We start from the raw sequence: 14,168 nt of genomic DNA, 5'->3' as shown, positions 1-14,168 counted from the left end.
CTTGCAAAATCTGCTAGATTTAACAAAAATCTGCTAAATCACCTATTATAACACGAAATACATAATTATTATAACACGAAATACATTATAAACACTTATACTAACTAAACAAAAATCTACGGAGCCAAAGGACTTTCAATATATATATTTTTTTATTTCGTATGCGCGAAATAATATCTCGTACGCACTACATAATCTTGTGCGCATGACATAATTATCTTGTGCGCACGAGATAATTATCTTGTGCGCACGAGCTATATGTCATGCGCACGAGATAATTGTGTCGTGCGCACAAGATACAAAGTACATGTATATGTCGTGTGCACAAGATTTAATTATGTCGGCGCACCAGTTTAAAAATATATATTGAATGTCCCTTTTTTTAGGGGATCCGTAAAAATCATAAAATTCCCTTTAAAAAGATTAAATTCATGTTTTTTTTCAAGTTCTAAATTTGCTCATGTCTAGCTTGGCTTGCAATGGTCTTAAGTTCCTTACTGTGTACTTAACGTCAGGGAACCTCAAATTGAAACTTTTTCAAAACTAATCAGCTATATTTTTCAAATCTGTCATATTTTTTTCAGTCAGATCACCAATTTTACAGAATTCAGCCTGCAATCTGCTGAAAAAAATCATTCTGCTAAATTTTCTGTCTAAAGCGGGGTTTCCCTCTAAAATTTCTGTCAAATTTAGCCGAAATTCAGCTAAAACGGTCTCTCCCCTAATGAGGCCATATAAATACCAACCATGTTACACGAGATTTTATTGGACAATATCTGAGGAATAGCGATATTATAGCCTATCAGCAGGCCTCTTCTTAATGTAGAATCTGGTGCTCGCCTCTTTGTTTATCAAAAAATATTGTACTGTACTACGAGATAGTATACGATTGCAGAATCGGGAACCAGTCCATAATTTTGATGCGAGTGTGATTTCCGTGGAAAGACGTTTGGCGGACGATTTTGACCGATCTTAAATCGAGAAACATCGTCATATTCCAAGATGAGTAAAGCACATCCTCCCGAGCTTAAAAAGTAAGATTATTTTGTGAAACATTCATGGTACTTTTGTACATTACGATGATACCGGTACACAATTTATTCATTTTTTATTAATTTTTCTGCTCGAGTCTAGCCCCATAAATGTGGCCTAATTCAGTAATTGCATGAATTGACTGACTCCGTAAATAAAGGCCACCCTTAGGGTAATCCTTACTTTTAGGACCCCTTTCCTATATAAGGTTAAAAGACTCACCAAAACAGCTGACTAAATGACACTCAAAACTAGTAAAAGTGACATTCTAATATTTATTGACACATGTATTTGAACATTTGGCAATGACACCTCTTGAATATCAGCAGGTTTGATTTTGTAGAAAGAGCCAGGGTTTTGATTTATGAGGGGTTAAAGACGACGATGACAAACAGAAAATAAATTTAAAAAGCAAGATGGCGAACTGCAAAAAAAGGTAGGAAAGTCGCATTTTCTTTGAAAGTGCGGTACAACTATAGAATGCAGGGCCACTCGACTCTACATCCGTGCCTCCGTATGAATGCGTGGAGGCGTGGAGCCGCAGTCGACCAATACTACCTACACAAAAACCCTATACCTGCCACTCCACTCCATCCGTGCCTCCGTGGAGCCTCAGTCGACCAATACTACATACAGTAGCACACAAAATCCCTGGAGGCGTGGAGCCGCAGTCGACCAATACCACATACAGTAGCACACAAAATCCCTGGAGGCGTGGAGCCGCAGTCGACCAATACCACATACAGTAGCACACAAAAGCCCTATGATTACATGTACATGTATTAGTAGGCCGTATAGGAGGCCGTATAGCGCTGCGTACGCGCGTGGCGGCCGTGCAGCTACGTGGAGGCGCAGTCGACCTACCGACTAGTCTGGTTCCCAGACCTCAAACTTATTCCCGACGCTCACGGCTAAAAATTAACATGACGACATTAATGGCTTCGTTTCTGATTTCGCTTATCATACAGTTATGATAATAGAATTTGATGTATTAACATCTTAAATCTTCAAAATTAGGGCTCCAAGTAGCACTGATAGATTAATTATCAAGTCATTTAAAATAATAAAATTTGAGACTCAAATAGCACTGTTAGATTAATTGTCAACTTATTTAAATTCAAATTAATAAGCAATTAGCAGTTAATTCTCATTTAAATTTAAATTAATAAGCAATTACCAGTTACTTATACCTGATTACATACTCGGAAATACTCGGGCGCTATCCGATTGTCCACGAAACGACTTCGGCAAACTTCGGAGATTTCCGGCAAAAGGAAGAATTCCTCCCGTGTTAGTCACGTAAACGACTTCGGCAAACTTCGGAGATTTCCGGCAAAAGGAAGAATTCCTCCCGTGTTAGTCACGTGACGTTCCTCCCGTGTTAGTCACGTCACGTAAATTTTGCACATTGTATACAATGTCACGTGACGTACATTGTGCACATTGTATTACCCAAGGCTACCCAACTTCGTCCCCAGGATGTCAAGCAGTACGCACCTACCACTACCTGCTCTATGCTTCGTTCTCAAAAAGATGGAAGTTATTGTTGCTGCACAAGCTATCATAAAAATTCAAAAAACCTACCGACAAGAATGGCCCCCTCTACCGGCGGTTTTCCATTTTCTTTTTCAAAATTTCCTGTCAATAAAATACTCCTTCTACCGGTATTGCCTCTTCATGAGAAATTCATGCGCCCTCTACTGGTTAAATATTTCTTTACGTAATTGGCTTTTACAAAAGAAATTCAAACACCCTTACTGCTTAAATATTTTTTATTTTAATCTTTCTTTTGAAATTAATTGAATGTTTTTAGATGCGCTCTCTACCGGTATACCCCAGTATACCCTTATGACCCCTTCAATCTCTCGTGTGAATGTTTTTGGATGGATATGGATGCTTCGTTCTCAAAAACATGGAAGTTATTGTTGCTGCAAGCAATTAAAATATTAAATACAATTATGCTGCAAGGGATAACGATTACATACAATTATGCTGCAAGGGATAATGATTTTCGTTTACATTCTTATTTCCAGTAAAATTGCGCCCTCTTATGATGTTCCCGTATGATCCCTTCAATCTCTCATGAGAATGACTTTTGATGCATATGGATGCTTCGTTCTCAAAAAAATGGAAATTATTGTTGCTGCATCAAGCTCTTGTCTTTTCTGTGGAACTTTGGGTTAGTCATAATTATTAATAGTAATGGGTATAATTTATGCAATGTAACGGCACATAGCGCAAATCTCTTTTTGGAAGATGGGGTGGCCCTGAAAAGGGCCGGTTGGGTTGAGTCATGGTTATTAATAGTAACGGGTATAATTTATGCAATATAACGGCACATGGCTCAAATCTCTTTTTGGAAGATGGGGTGGCCCTGAAAAGGGCCGGTTGGGTTGAGAAGGTTTAGCCCTGAAAAGGGCTGTTTTGTTGTTCCGCCGGTAAACTACGTCGCTCTGGTGAGTTGGTTGCAGACTGGAACTCTGGCCGGCTCAGATGTTGCTGGTTGGAAGGAAGGTCGATGTCTACAGCTGCTGTGTCTGGTAGGAAGAAGGCTCTTTTGGATGATCTTGAATTGGGAGTTCTTGAAACGTCAGGCCGCTCAGATGCTTGCAGGGTGGAAGATAACTCGATGTCTTGAGCTTCTGTTTGGGTGGTGGCACAACTTGACCAGCATCTCATGGATGGTCTTGAACCTTGTTGGACCTTTCTGGTGGTAGCGTTTGAGTTGTCTTCCTTGATGGTGTGTGGCTTGATGCGCTTGATACAAAAAAAAATACAGTTTCAAATATATAAAGAAGTTGACTGAAAATGTTCGTTTCTTTGACGTTTTTTAGCTTTATCAGAAATACACACTTTCTAACTAGAGATCAATAAGTTTACCATCAACAAAGCGTAACGGAAATTGTTACAGAATGTTGTAAATGCAGTCATTGCAGAGCAAATGGGACAAAACCACAAAAAGGTTGGAAAGTAATCAAGTGCAAAAAATGAATGCAAGTGGATATTTTTTGGGTGTTATTAATGCGATTCTTTCAGTTGACAATGGATGCGATTTTTTTAGTGCACAATGGCTCACACAAAACACAATTAGTTGAAGCGTCTCACACTAAAGAGCTTCACGATTAACATTGTGTTAATGCGATATTGTAGAGGACAAGGGTCGAAACGAAAGCAATTAGTTGAAGCACATTTAAAGAGGGGAAACATGCAACTGGCTATTACATGTTGTTTCGAATGGGATATTGTTTGCCAAACATTTAAGAAATTTTATATGTAATTGAAGACTTTCACTTCAAAATGATTCTAATCAAAACAAAATGTCTTGCAAAACTCATCAAGTGGACCACAACAAAATTGTCAACAAATAACAACTATTGTCAACATGGCGGCATTTTCAATTGCATATCGCGATTTTCAGTTGGAAATGGCTGCCCCCTCCAAAAAAAAAAAAAAAACTTTCAAATAATAATCGATAGGCACAAAATTAACTGATAACTAGGTGTCAAGGAACATGTAAAGAAAATAATCACAACACACTATGTTCTTCATCGACTTTTTCTTAATAAAGGTTTGTTACATACTTCCCAATGAAAGTATTTACTTCCAGATGAAAGTCACTTTACAAAAGCAGACATTTTTTAACAATTCATCAATTGGCTTTGCAAGTGCACAAAGGATATGCACAAGCCGTTATTGGATAATCCGTCAAGTTCCAAATTCGATACTTGTATATGCTAATGCATGATTGTTTAATGGACATGGTTTGTTAAAAAAACCCAGCTACTTAGATTGTTTTTTATTTGAACACAAATTTCAACTTAACTTCACTTTGCTTAGACTTGTGTGGTGTCCATTGGGTTCCCCGGATCTTGAGTGCTTGAGGTCCTGTTGAGCGTGCCTTGTGGGTCTTCCGCAGAGCTTGAGAGCCAGGTATTGTTCATTTGATTTGAATTCCGTTTGTCGTTTCTGTTCTGATGTGACTATTGGGGAGAGTATATTTCTGAAATGTCATGTATGAACGAGGTGAACATGTCGTCGTCGCGATGTTTATATCTGTACAGGAACTCTGCTAGGTACGATGCGTAGTGATGTTTTCGTCGCCCGTGGCTTGGAAGACTTGATTTCATTTGACGCCAGTGTCCTTCGATTTTGTTGGTGTGGAAACCGTCGCTGTTCACAAACTCTTGCGAGTGATTCACCGATTCGTGAGTGTATCCAATGCTCTCTAGACAATCATAGGATTTCCAACAATCTGAAATGATTGTTGTGCCAGGTAGAATCCATTTCTGAATGAGAGGAACCAGAGTGTCTTTGTCGCGTTTCTCTACACACTCAATGAAGCAGTTCCTAGAGTCCTCTTCAATCCCTCCGAAAACCCATTGTCCCTCTACACGGTGTCCTCGATGATACTTCCTTTTCCCGATTTTGGACTCATCTATTTGAACTCGCTTTCCTGGACCGCCAATTGGAGTGCTGTTTCTAGTCAGAATGGCATCGCAACATTCCCGACAGAACATGTCCCAATCAACAGCTGTATTGGCGCTCAGACGAAGTTGTTGTTTGATTTGGGATTGCGTCAATCCTAGAGTCCAAAAGTAGGTGAACTTTAAAGTCTCTTCGATGGACAAGTTGCTCTTAGAAAACCAAGATCTATTTCGAATGGACAATGTTACCTTATGCCGCTTTCCTTTAATTTGTCGACGGCATTCCCATTTGCAACCATCAAGGCGATCATCTGTGTCTACAATTTCCATGGGTGATCCGCAATGGCTGCAATCTCTAGAGGAAGCGATGATATTCTTAAGTTGACACCACTTCAAAGTCGTATCTTTGTTCCACAGAACAAGACGAAGTAAATCATCGTAAGTTACGAAAGTTTGATGTTCATCACGTCTTTGGTAGGTGCAAGGAAATGTTTCCATTTGTGTCGCCTCATCTCGATTCTCAACAGTGTGTCCACACTGTACGCCAATATGACATTTGCGGGTATACATTATGACAAATGTTTCGTGATACTTAACGTGCAACAATTAATCATACGTGACGTGCACACACCGAACTAGTTCAGTCAATGCGCTCTAAGCATATACATGTACATGTACTGCCAAAACATGATTTGCATCATACGCTTTAAGCTTGGGCAATATAGTTCAGAAAACCAAACCACTTACAAATTACTTGGCTCACTGGCCTTTGACCTCTTTTAAACCGCATTTAATCCTACAGGCTTCTTATCACTCCTGACTTGTCAACCTTTCTGTTGAAATGCTGGACTATATTGATTTTCGCACCTCAATCCATCAAAAAGCATGGTAACTCTGATAGGTAACGTTCTTTCACTTGACAAAAGAAACTCTTACTATTATTGTCAATACCCAACTTTACAAAAGATGGATTTAACCAACGCCAAGACATACCCTGCCAGGCGCCCTGCATAATACACGTCGGCTACATTAAAGTGTATCCTTGCTGATAACAGCGTCATGATCGCATAAGTCGTTCCAACTACCTTTGTAAATGTGGGCTCAATGGAAAGGTTTCCGGTAATTAACTACTCACCATTGGAGGGGGGGGGGGGAGGACGTTGGAAGGTTTTGTGGGGCAGTTCATAGCCTACTCCGAACAAACTTGACAAACTGTACCCTGGCATTGTGTTACCTAGACAACAACACGCCAGAGTTAGTTGGTTGGATTGGGATTGTTAAAGAACATTAAGAACTGATGGCTAAAGTGCATGTCTGCGAAATTATTAGTGTTGGACAGTCAGTAGCATGGATTGGGGTTGTTTAAAAAAATGAAGTACTAATGGCTCGCTTACATGTCTGCGACATTTTACGTGTTATACAGTCAACAACAATTCTTTTACAATCCTTTACATATTCAAAGAATGCGCTTGCATTTGGGTTTGGTTACAATGAGCTAAATAAACTAACGACTTCTGGGGCTCATACAATTTCATTATATTTCTGTTTCTTTAAGGCTTACGTTGTTAGTTGCAAATCGCCTTCAGTTTAGCAAAAGCAAAAACTCAGTTTTAGAATTCATTCTGTTTACTGATGACTCAGTATATTGTTTTCTTATCTCCCGATATGTCAATTACATATACATGCTTATCTAATGCCACGTTTTCCATAAGTCAATTCTACTTTAGGGAATTATATGTGTTTCTATAAAACCCTTTTACCTTAAGATTTTGCTTCAAAAACAGAATTTTTCGTACACAACCGTACTGACACGAAAGTACACAATCATATGTGACATTTACTACAAATGATTGTTTATATGAATTGTTAACAAATCCTGTGTTTATTTCATCTAATGTCTTGTTGTTGGTCAATAAACAAGTGTTTTTGGTAATGGTATTGCTTTTGGAAAAATATGTTTGTTTGCATACACAAATACACTCACAAATTCAAAATGATTAACTGTGACATTGATCGCAAATCATTTTAAGAATGAATTGTAAGGAAAATATTTAACATGAATCTAATGCCTAATTAGTAACCTACTTCTTCTTTGGTTTTTTAGAACCCTTCATGTTCCTAAATACCATTTGTACAGTGGCGAAGCTACGGGGGCCGTGGGAGGGGGGGGGGGAGCAGGGGGCCACAATTCCACAATGAAACCTTGTCGACCTCAAGTCGCCCTCAATGTGATGTTGAATTTCACAACAAATTACTATGATGTACATGACGCCTCTCTTCCAATAAAATGTTAAAGCTCCCCAAAGATCCCCCCCCCCACACTGAAACATTTCTGGCTACGCCATTGCCATTTGACAAGCATAACAAAACTGTCGCTTTTCAATGAGCAGCTTTATCAATACTGGACACGACGATTCTTTGTCACCTCTCTGTTTCATGGCAACACATGTCGTGTTCTTTATCACGTCTCTGTTTCATGGTAACACTTATAACCGTGTCCTATAATACATACAAATTGGACGGCACCCAACATATTTTCCTCGTAGCCCCTATCCATTCAAAAAACCCATTCCCTGAGTTTTATTAATACCACTAGAAGCCATTTTTCGAAGAGCAAACCTAATAAACAATTTTTCAAACAGATTACTAGAGAAATAAACAAAACATGGAACAATTCAAAATAGACCATGATAAATCATAGTACATGACATTTATTTGCAATCCTATATGTGTACCGTATAATAACACATTTGAAACTATAAACACACAGAATTTACAGAATAACCACGTAACACAACAATAATATTGACTATACAATTCCTTATTTGTGTGCAATTCCTTATTTGTGTGTACAGAGGTACTTGTAACTAAAGGACATAATTAATTGGAATTGTGGAATAAGATTTCCTTTTCTTTATGCATTATACTTAGAGCCCAAACAGTAGATACAAAAACTGTGCACTTGCTCTGGCAGTGATATCATAGTGCCATTTATCGAAAATATTATTAAATCCTTGCTACGAAATCTGCACAGCAATTTGGCTAAAGTACCTCTAAATCATCCCTGTCTAATGAGCTTATGAACAATACAATATTTACTCCGCTCAATCCAACCGAAACAAGTTTTGCTCAAATGATGCCGACCTTTGAAGCCGAACAATTTGGTAACGTTGATAAACAATTAACAATTGCAACTTACTCGAAGTAAATGAAACAAAGTTTAATATATACATGAATAATTTTACATTCAAACTAATAGACACTATCAACCTTTTAGAATGACCATACGCTTGGGCTCATGCACAAAACATTGCAAACTTTTTTTTGCCTATGTCAATGCCCCAACGAAGATTAAAAGCATAATCGTAAACCCAAGATATATTTTAATTTAATTCTTACCATTCATTATAAAGCTATCACTTTAAAATTTCATTACTTTTTTCCCCATTTAAAAAAATTTTCATTGTGACCCTATGATTTTCTATGATTTATGTACATGTACTACATAAATGCATGAAAGTATATAACTACAAAAGCCATATCAAATATTCAAGAAATTGTCAACACTGGCTGATTGCTTGACAGTACCATAAGTATCGACAATCTTCCCAATATTTGTTTTTTTTTAACATATGTTTATTGCAACTCACAAAAACAACATTTCGTAACCTTGTAGGGAAAGCCAAATTTGTTGCACATTAGATAAACTATCGCAAGTCAATACCATGTCGAGGCAAGTCAACAATTCTTCTACACAAATTGCGTCAGAAAATTATTCACATGCATTACTGAAAGCAAACTATTGCAAAGTAGTGAGGAATGCTACAAAAAACGCTTACTGTACATGTACTACAATAATAGATGAAATTATATTACAAAAAACCCATATCGAATATTCAAGACTTGTCGACACATCAATGATTATCAAAAAATATGCATAATCACCTCATTTCTCCCAATACTTGAGTTTTCATCAAGACATGTGTAATACAACTTTCAATAAAGCACACCAACATCATTTCATAACATTTTCAACACACACGAGTTTGTTGTTCATTATAATTTCGCACTCGCGATTCCATACCATGATGACCACAACTACTACACCTTCCAAAGAATTGTTGTTCCCACATAATTAAATGTATAACTGAACGCAGAGAATTTCGAACATAAACCAGTTTCATTCCAGCGATATTGTCATTCTATTTTACACCCCATGGATATGAAGTTAAAAATCAACCAAGTTGCACCTTCATTGAATCCTCACAGTCATTGTTGAAGCATACTCTATATGTTACGTTGATTGTGGAACTTCCCAATGCGGTGATTGATTGCATGTGTCCATTTATTTCGTTGAAGAAGGGTGCTGTCTTCTGAACCACACGCGCCGTTGACAAAAAACCTCGGAAAAGCAGTCTTGCGCTGAATTTCTTGTCTGGGTGTTTGATGATGTTCAATGTTCTTTTCTTGTTAACGATTGAAGATTGTACTTATTGTTGGCCTACAGAAGAACCAGTTGCAATTGTTTTAAGTTGAACGAGGCTTTCCGGAGACATATCTCTGGGTGTTTGAGTGAATATCAAAATAAAACCACCGGTTGCTGCATGTGTGGAAATGTCCAACGATAAACCGAAGTTGTTGGAAACGTTTCTGCAGGCATTTCTTATTCCAATACTGCGATACGATCACCCACTCACAAGCAATGTGAGGGGCACATCCATTGCCAATCAGAAAGAGTACAAGTTCAAATGTAGACGCATCCGACAGCGGTTTTTGCCAAAACATGCGATTGAACTTGACAGGCCACTGGCAGATTGGCATGAATATGTCGCCATTTATTAGCGAAAACAATTCCATTCGCTTGTCGGTTACATCTCCAGGCGTCATGCTATCAACATTTGCTACTAATCTTTCCAGGTCCAGGAAAGACACAAAATCAGAAATATTTGTGTGAGCAGCCATTGCATTCAGCTTGAATCCAACTTTCAGACGGTTTATCCACGGTTAGGAGTTTGGCAAGTGGTGTTCAATACCTCCTCATACAATGATTCAGTTGGTAATGATTTCTTTCATGGTTGCATTGTGCAACGTTCACAACGGGTTTTAAAGAAGTCAGAAACGTTATGCCTAGAAACATTCTAAAATGACGATCATGCCCGGCATTTCTAGAACCAGGCTATACCAATTCACCCAAGTCATAAAACTTAAAAGGGCCTTTGAGAACACCGCCTCTTATTTAACACTTCCAGGAAACTGCCATAACACTAATAGTGATAGGTATCGAATTGACAAAGACAACACGGCTAATCCTCTGTGAACATGGCCATTGATGAGGGCTACACTTTTGTTATGTTTGTCTGACACTGTGTTAATTGGTGTGATCAATAATTGAATGACTACCGGAATTATTGTTCAACTGAAACGAAAGGGCTGTCCAAATCAAAGCGTCTACTTGTGGCTAAGTGTAATGTATTGAAAGCTACTACCGCTGGTTAGAATGAAGGTGAATCTGGGAATGCAGCACCCAAAAGAGGCACTTGCAAACCAAAATGGACACTTGCAGACCCGTGCTCAAATGTCGACACGTTATTTTCAACGAAAATTAGCCTACGTAAAATCAAATAGTGCGCTAGGGAGAGAGGGCTCGTACCATCTTCAAACATAGGGCCATTCTTCAAAATCAATGATTCTATGATAATCATACATCGCCCCCCCCCCCGGTTCCACCGCCCCTGACAACAACACGGTACATATATCATTTTTGGGGGACAATAGTGGTTGTTGTAACATGTAGCCTACGCTTATATTATAAAGGTGGTCAGTGGCGAGGTAATGCACAAAGCCCTGTTTGACCTCAGTTTATTTCCCCGAATCACGCATGGATAACCCAACATTCAACGCGCGATTTTACTAGACTGTATTCAAGACCATAGCAAAAAATACCTGACTATATGCACTGTATAGCCAATATTTCACAATGTACAGTTCAAATCGTATGTTTTATTTTCATACCAAACATAACTGCTGTTTACCACAAAAAATGTTACTACCAAGAATCAAACAAACATCAAACTTTTCAACAACAACAGTTAGTAACGCCAGTACTTTGTGAATATAGACTACAATCTATTCCTACACAAGCCCACAAATTTTGTCTTATTCCTCACACAAATGCTACTCCACGCTAACGGTTTCATTATAAAACTAAGATTGCACATTAACTTAACTAATATACTGCTTTGGCAATCGTCAGTCAATGCATATTAGGGCGATATACAGTATCGCCGGTATGACCGGCTACAAACCAACAAACACAAGATCTAACACAATTGGTAGTTGCCATTTGTACGCCTTCAATAGCAATTACATTGTAAATTGAAAGTTACAAGTATTACAGCTGTGCCACTGTAGGTACACAACATATTTTTTTTTTTGAGAACGACACATCCATATCCAAATACATGTTCTCGTATAATGACGTAGGTCCCGGAATTGATATTCTTTGGAAGTGACAAAAAAAGATTACAACGTTCTTAAATAATATCCTTCACATCTTGAAATTTGCAGGCAAAAAAAATTGTTGTTCTTAAAGGAGACCTATGTTTACAGAAATTGAATTAAACGTGGCCTAAGGCTACAACTTTCGAAACACAATGATGTCCAACTCTTCATTTCCTATGTAGCACAATTTCTTGAACCAAAATGTGTGAACGCCAAACCACCAAAATTTTTGAACAACCCGGCGTGACCACTGCTCAATGCATTCTGCACAGTTTAAAAGGAAACAGCCAGCTGAAGCCAGTGACGCACATGTGGTGTGCAGTTATTTTTTGATAATTACATTGAAATATTGAAACTAAGTCAGCAACAGTTAGACGTTTGCAGCGTGCCTGAAAACCTTAAAAACATTACTGTCCCAGTTGGCTATTTGTGCGTCGCCGGAAACAAATTAACCTAGGTCATACGAAAGCTTTGCAACTCCACCTCTTCATTAACACTTACAGGCATGTACCATAAAACTCAGAGCTATTGATATTGAACAAAAGGAACACTCCTTGTCCTCTGTGTGGACGCTCTTTGATGTGTACTATACTTTTCTAATGTTTGTAGGAAAATGTGTTCATTTGTGTTCACAATAATTGAAAGCGAGTACCGGTTGTGTTATAAAACTGAAGGGATAAGAGTGACCCATTGAAAGCGGCTTGCGCCGGTTAGACTGAAGGGATAGGTGTTATCTATAGAAAGCGGCTACCCACTAAAGGGATAAGTGTTATCTTTTGAAAGCGGTTGTCATTGGCATCAACAAACTTTGAGGTATTGAAATAGAACAGAAAACATACGTCTCGTCCTCTGTATGACCGGTCATTATTTTACGAGGGTTGCGTTTTATAACACATTTTAATAACAACTGTGATCACTAGAAAACGCCTTTACTGATGATTGTCTGAAAACATGGCCCGCCCACATTCATAGGAGAAAGGCGTGTTTAAAAATTATTTGTTTGCTTTGTTGATAGGCCATTTTGTCTTTGCAAACAAATTCTACATGGGACAAAGTCATGGTTTGTAATTATTGGGTATTTTTTTTAATAAGCATTTTGTTATTAACAAATGAATTAATATTGTCGGCATCTCTTAACTATATGTAATCAGGGGCGGCGGAACGGGGGGGGGGGGGGCGTTTGGCCCCCAGATTTTTCCAAGTGCACCTTTTTCGGCCATAAATGTGCTCCCTCGAGCAATAAGGTGTCCCCTCAAAATAAATCACAAATGCCCTTGAAGTATCTAACCAATTCTTAAGAGTAACCTTTTCCCAATAATGGTAAAGATATTTTTGATATGAACGAGGAATATGAAAGCCAAGTCACACAATCCATACAAGACGCCCTGAAAATGAGCACAAATTGTATGTTTATCATAGAATCCTTGGTATTGTAGAGCGCGCCCTATGTTGGAAGTTGGTCCCCCCCCCCCCACACTATTTGATTTTACGGTGGCCAAGTGTCGGGTGGAAAAACTAGGCGACATTTCAGCACGGGTTAGCAAGTGCCCCTTTTGGTTTGCAAGTGCCCCTTTTGGGTCCTGCCCCACAGTTTAAAACCCGTTCCGCCGTCGCTGTATGTAATCTTATAGTGTTTACAGTATTCAACTTACAAAGTTGCGCTACCCGAAGCCGGCAGATTGGGCACCAGTGAAAAATGGAATTTTGCTCTAACATTCAACGAAACACTGTGCTGCGTCAGTTTCATTCCACATAACCCTACATGACGAAAAACAAGCACACCTAATACCTTAGCATGTCCTTTTGTCTTGCTTCATTTTCAAACATTATCAAGGGGTCATCCTCCCCACAGGTGCATAGCCAAAAGAAAGTGCAATTTACAAACAATATTGCCATACTGTTTGTCTGCAAAAAGACAATTTTGCTTATTTTTAAGGCAGGGGGATTATTTTAACCCAGGTAGCACTATTTCCCAACCCCTTGAATATAGACAATATACATATCACCTAGAGCGAATTCATAGCATCCAAAAAAAACTTCCCCCCTCCCCTAAGAAAGAAACCTCCAAAAGCGGCCATCAATGACATCCAAGATCTTTTACAATAACCGAAAGAATCAAGTCGGCCTACATGATGGCCATTCAATTATCCAGTGATACCGTGTATTTTAGAATCACTGTTCAATAAAAACAAGTAGCTTAAATACAACCAA

General features: G+C 38.5%; 1 protein-coding gene across 1 annotated transcript in view; it reads left to right on the top strand.

The window, feature by feature from the left end:
* Positions 1-866: 866 nt before the first annotated feature.
* The window catches only part of LOC119735848 (small nuclear ribonucleoprotein G-like), a 30,116-nt gene continuing 16,814 nt past the window's right edge, over positions 867-14,168 (top strand). The window contains exon 1 of the mRNA XM_038209789.1: positions 867-1,034. Within this exon, the coding sequence (XP_038065717.1) occupies positions 1,003-1,034 (32 nt within the window). The 5' untranslated portion in view covers positions 867-1,002. The remainder of the gene's footprint in view (positions 1,035-14,168) is intronic.

Source organism: Patiria miniata, unplaced genomic scaffold (genome assembly GCF_015706575.1).
Source record: "Patiria miniata isolate m_02_andy unplaced genomic scaffold, ASM1570657v1 HiC_scaffold_10, whole genome shotgun sequence".
Taxonomy (NCBI): domain Eukaryota; kingdom Metazoa; phylum Echinodermata; class Asteroidea; order Valvatida; family Asterinidae; genus Patiria; species Patiria miniata.
This window is presented reverse-complemented; position numbering and strand designations above follow the sequence as displayed.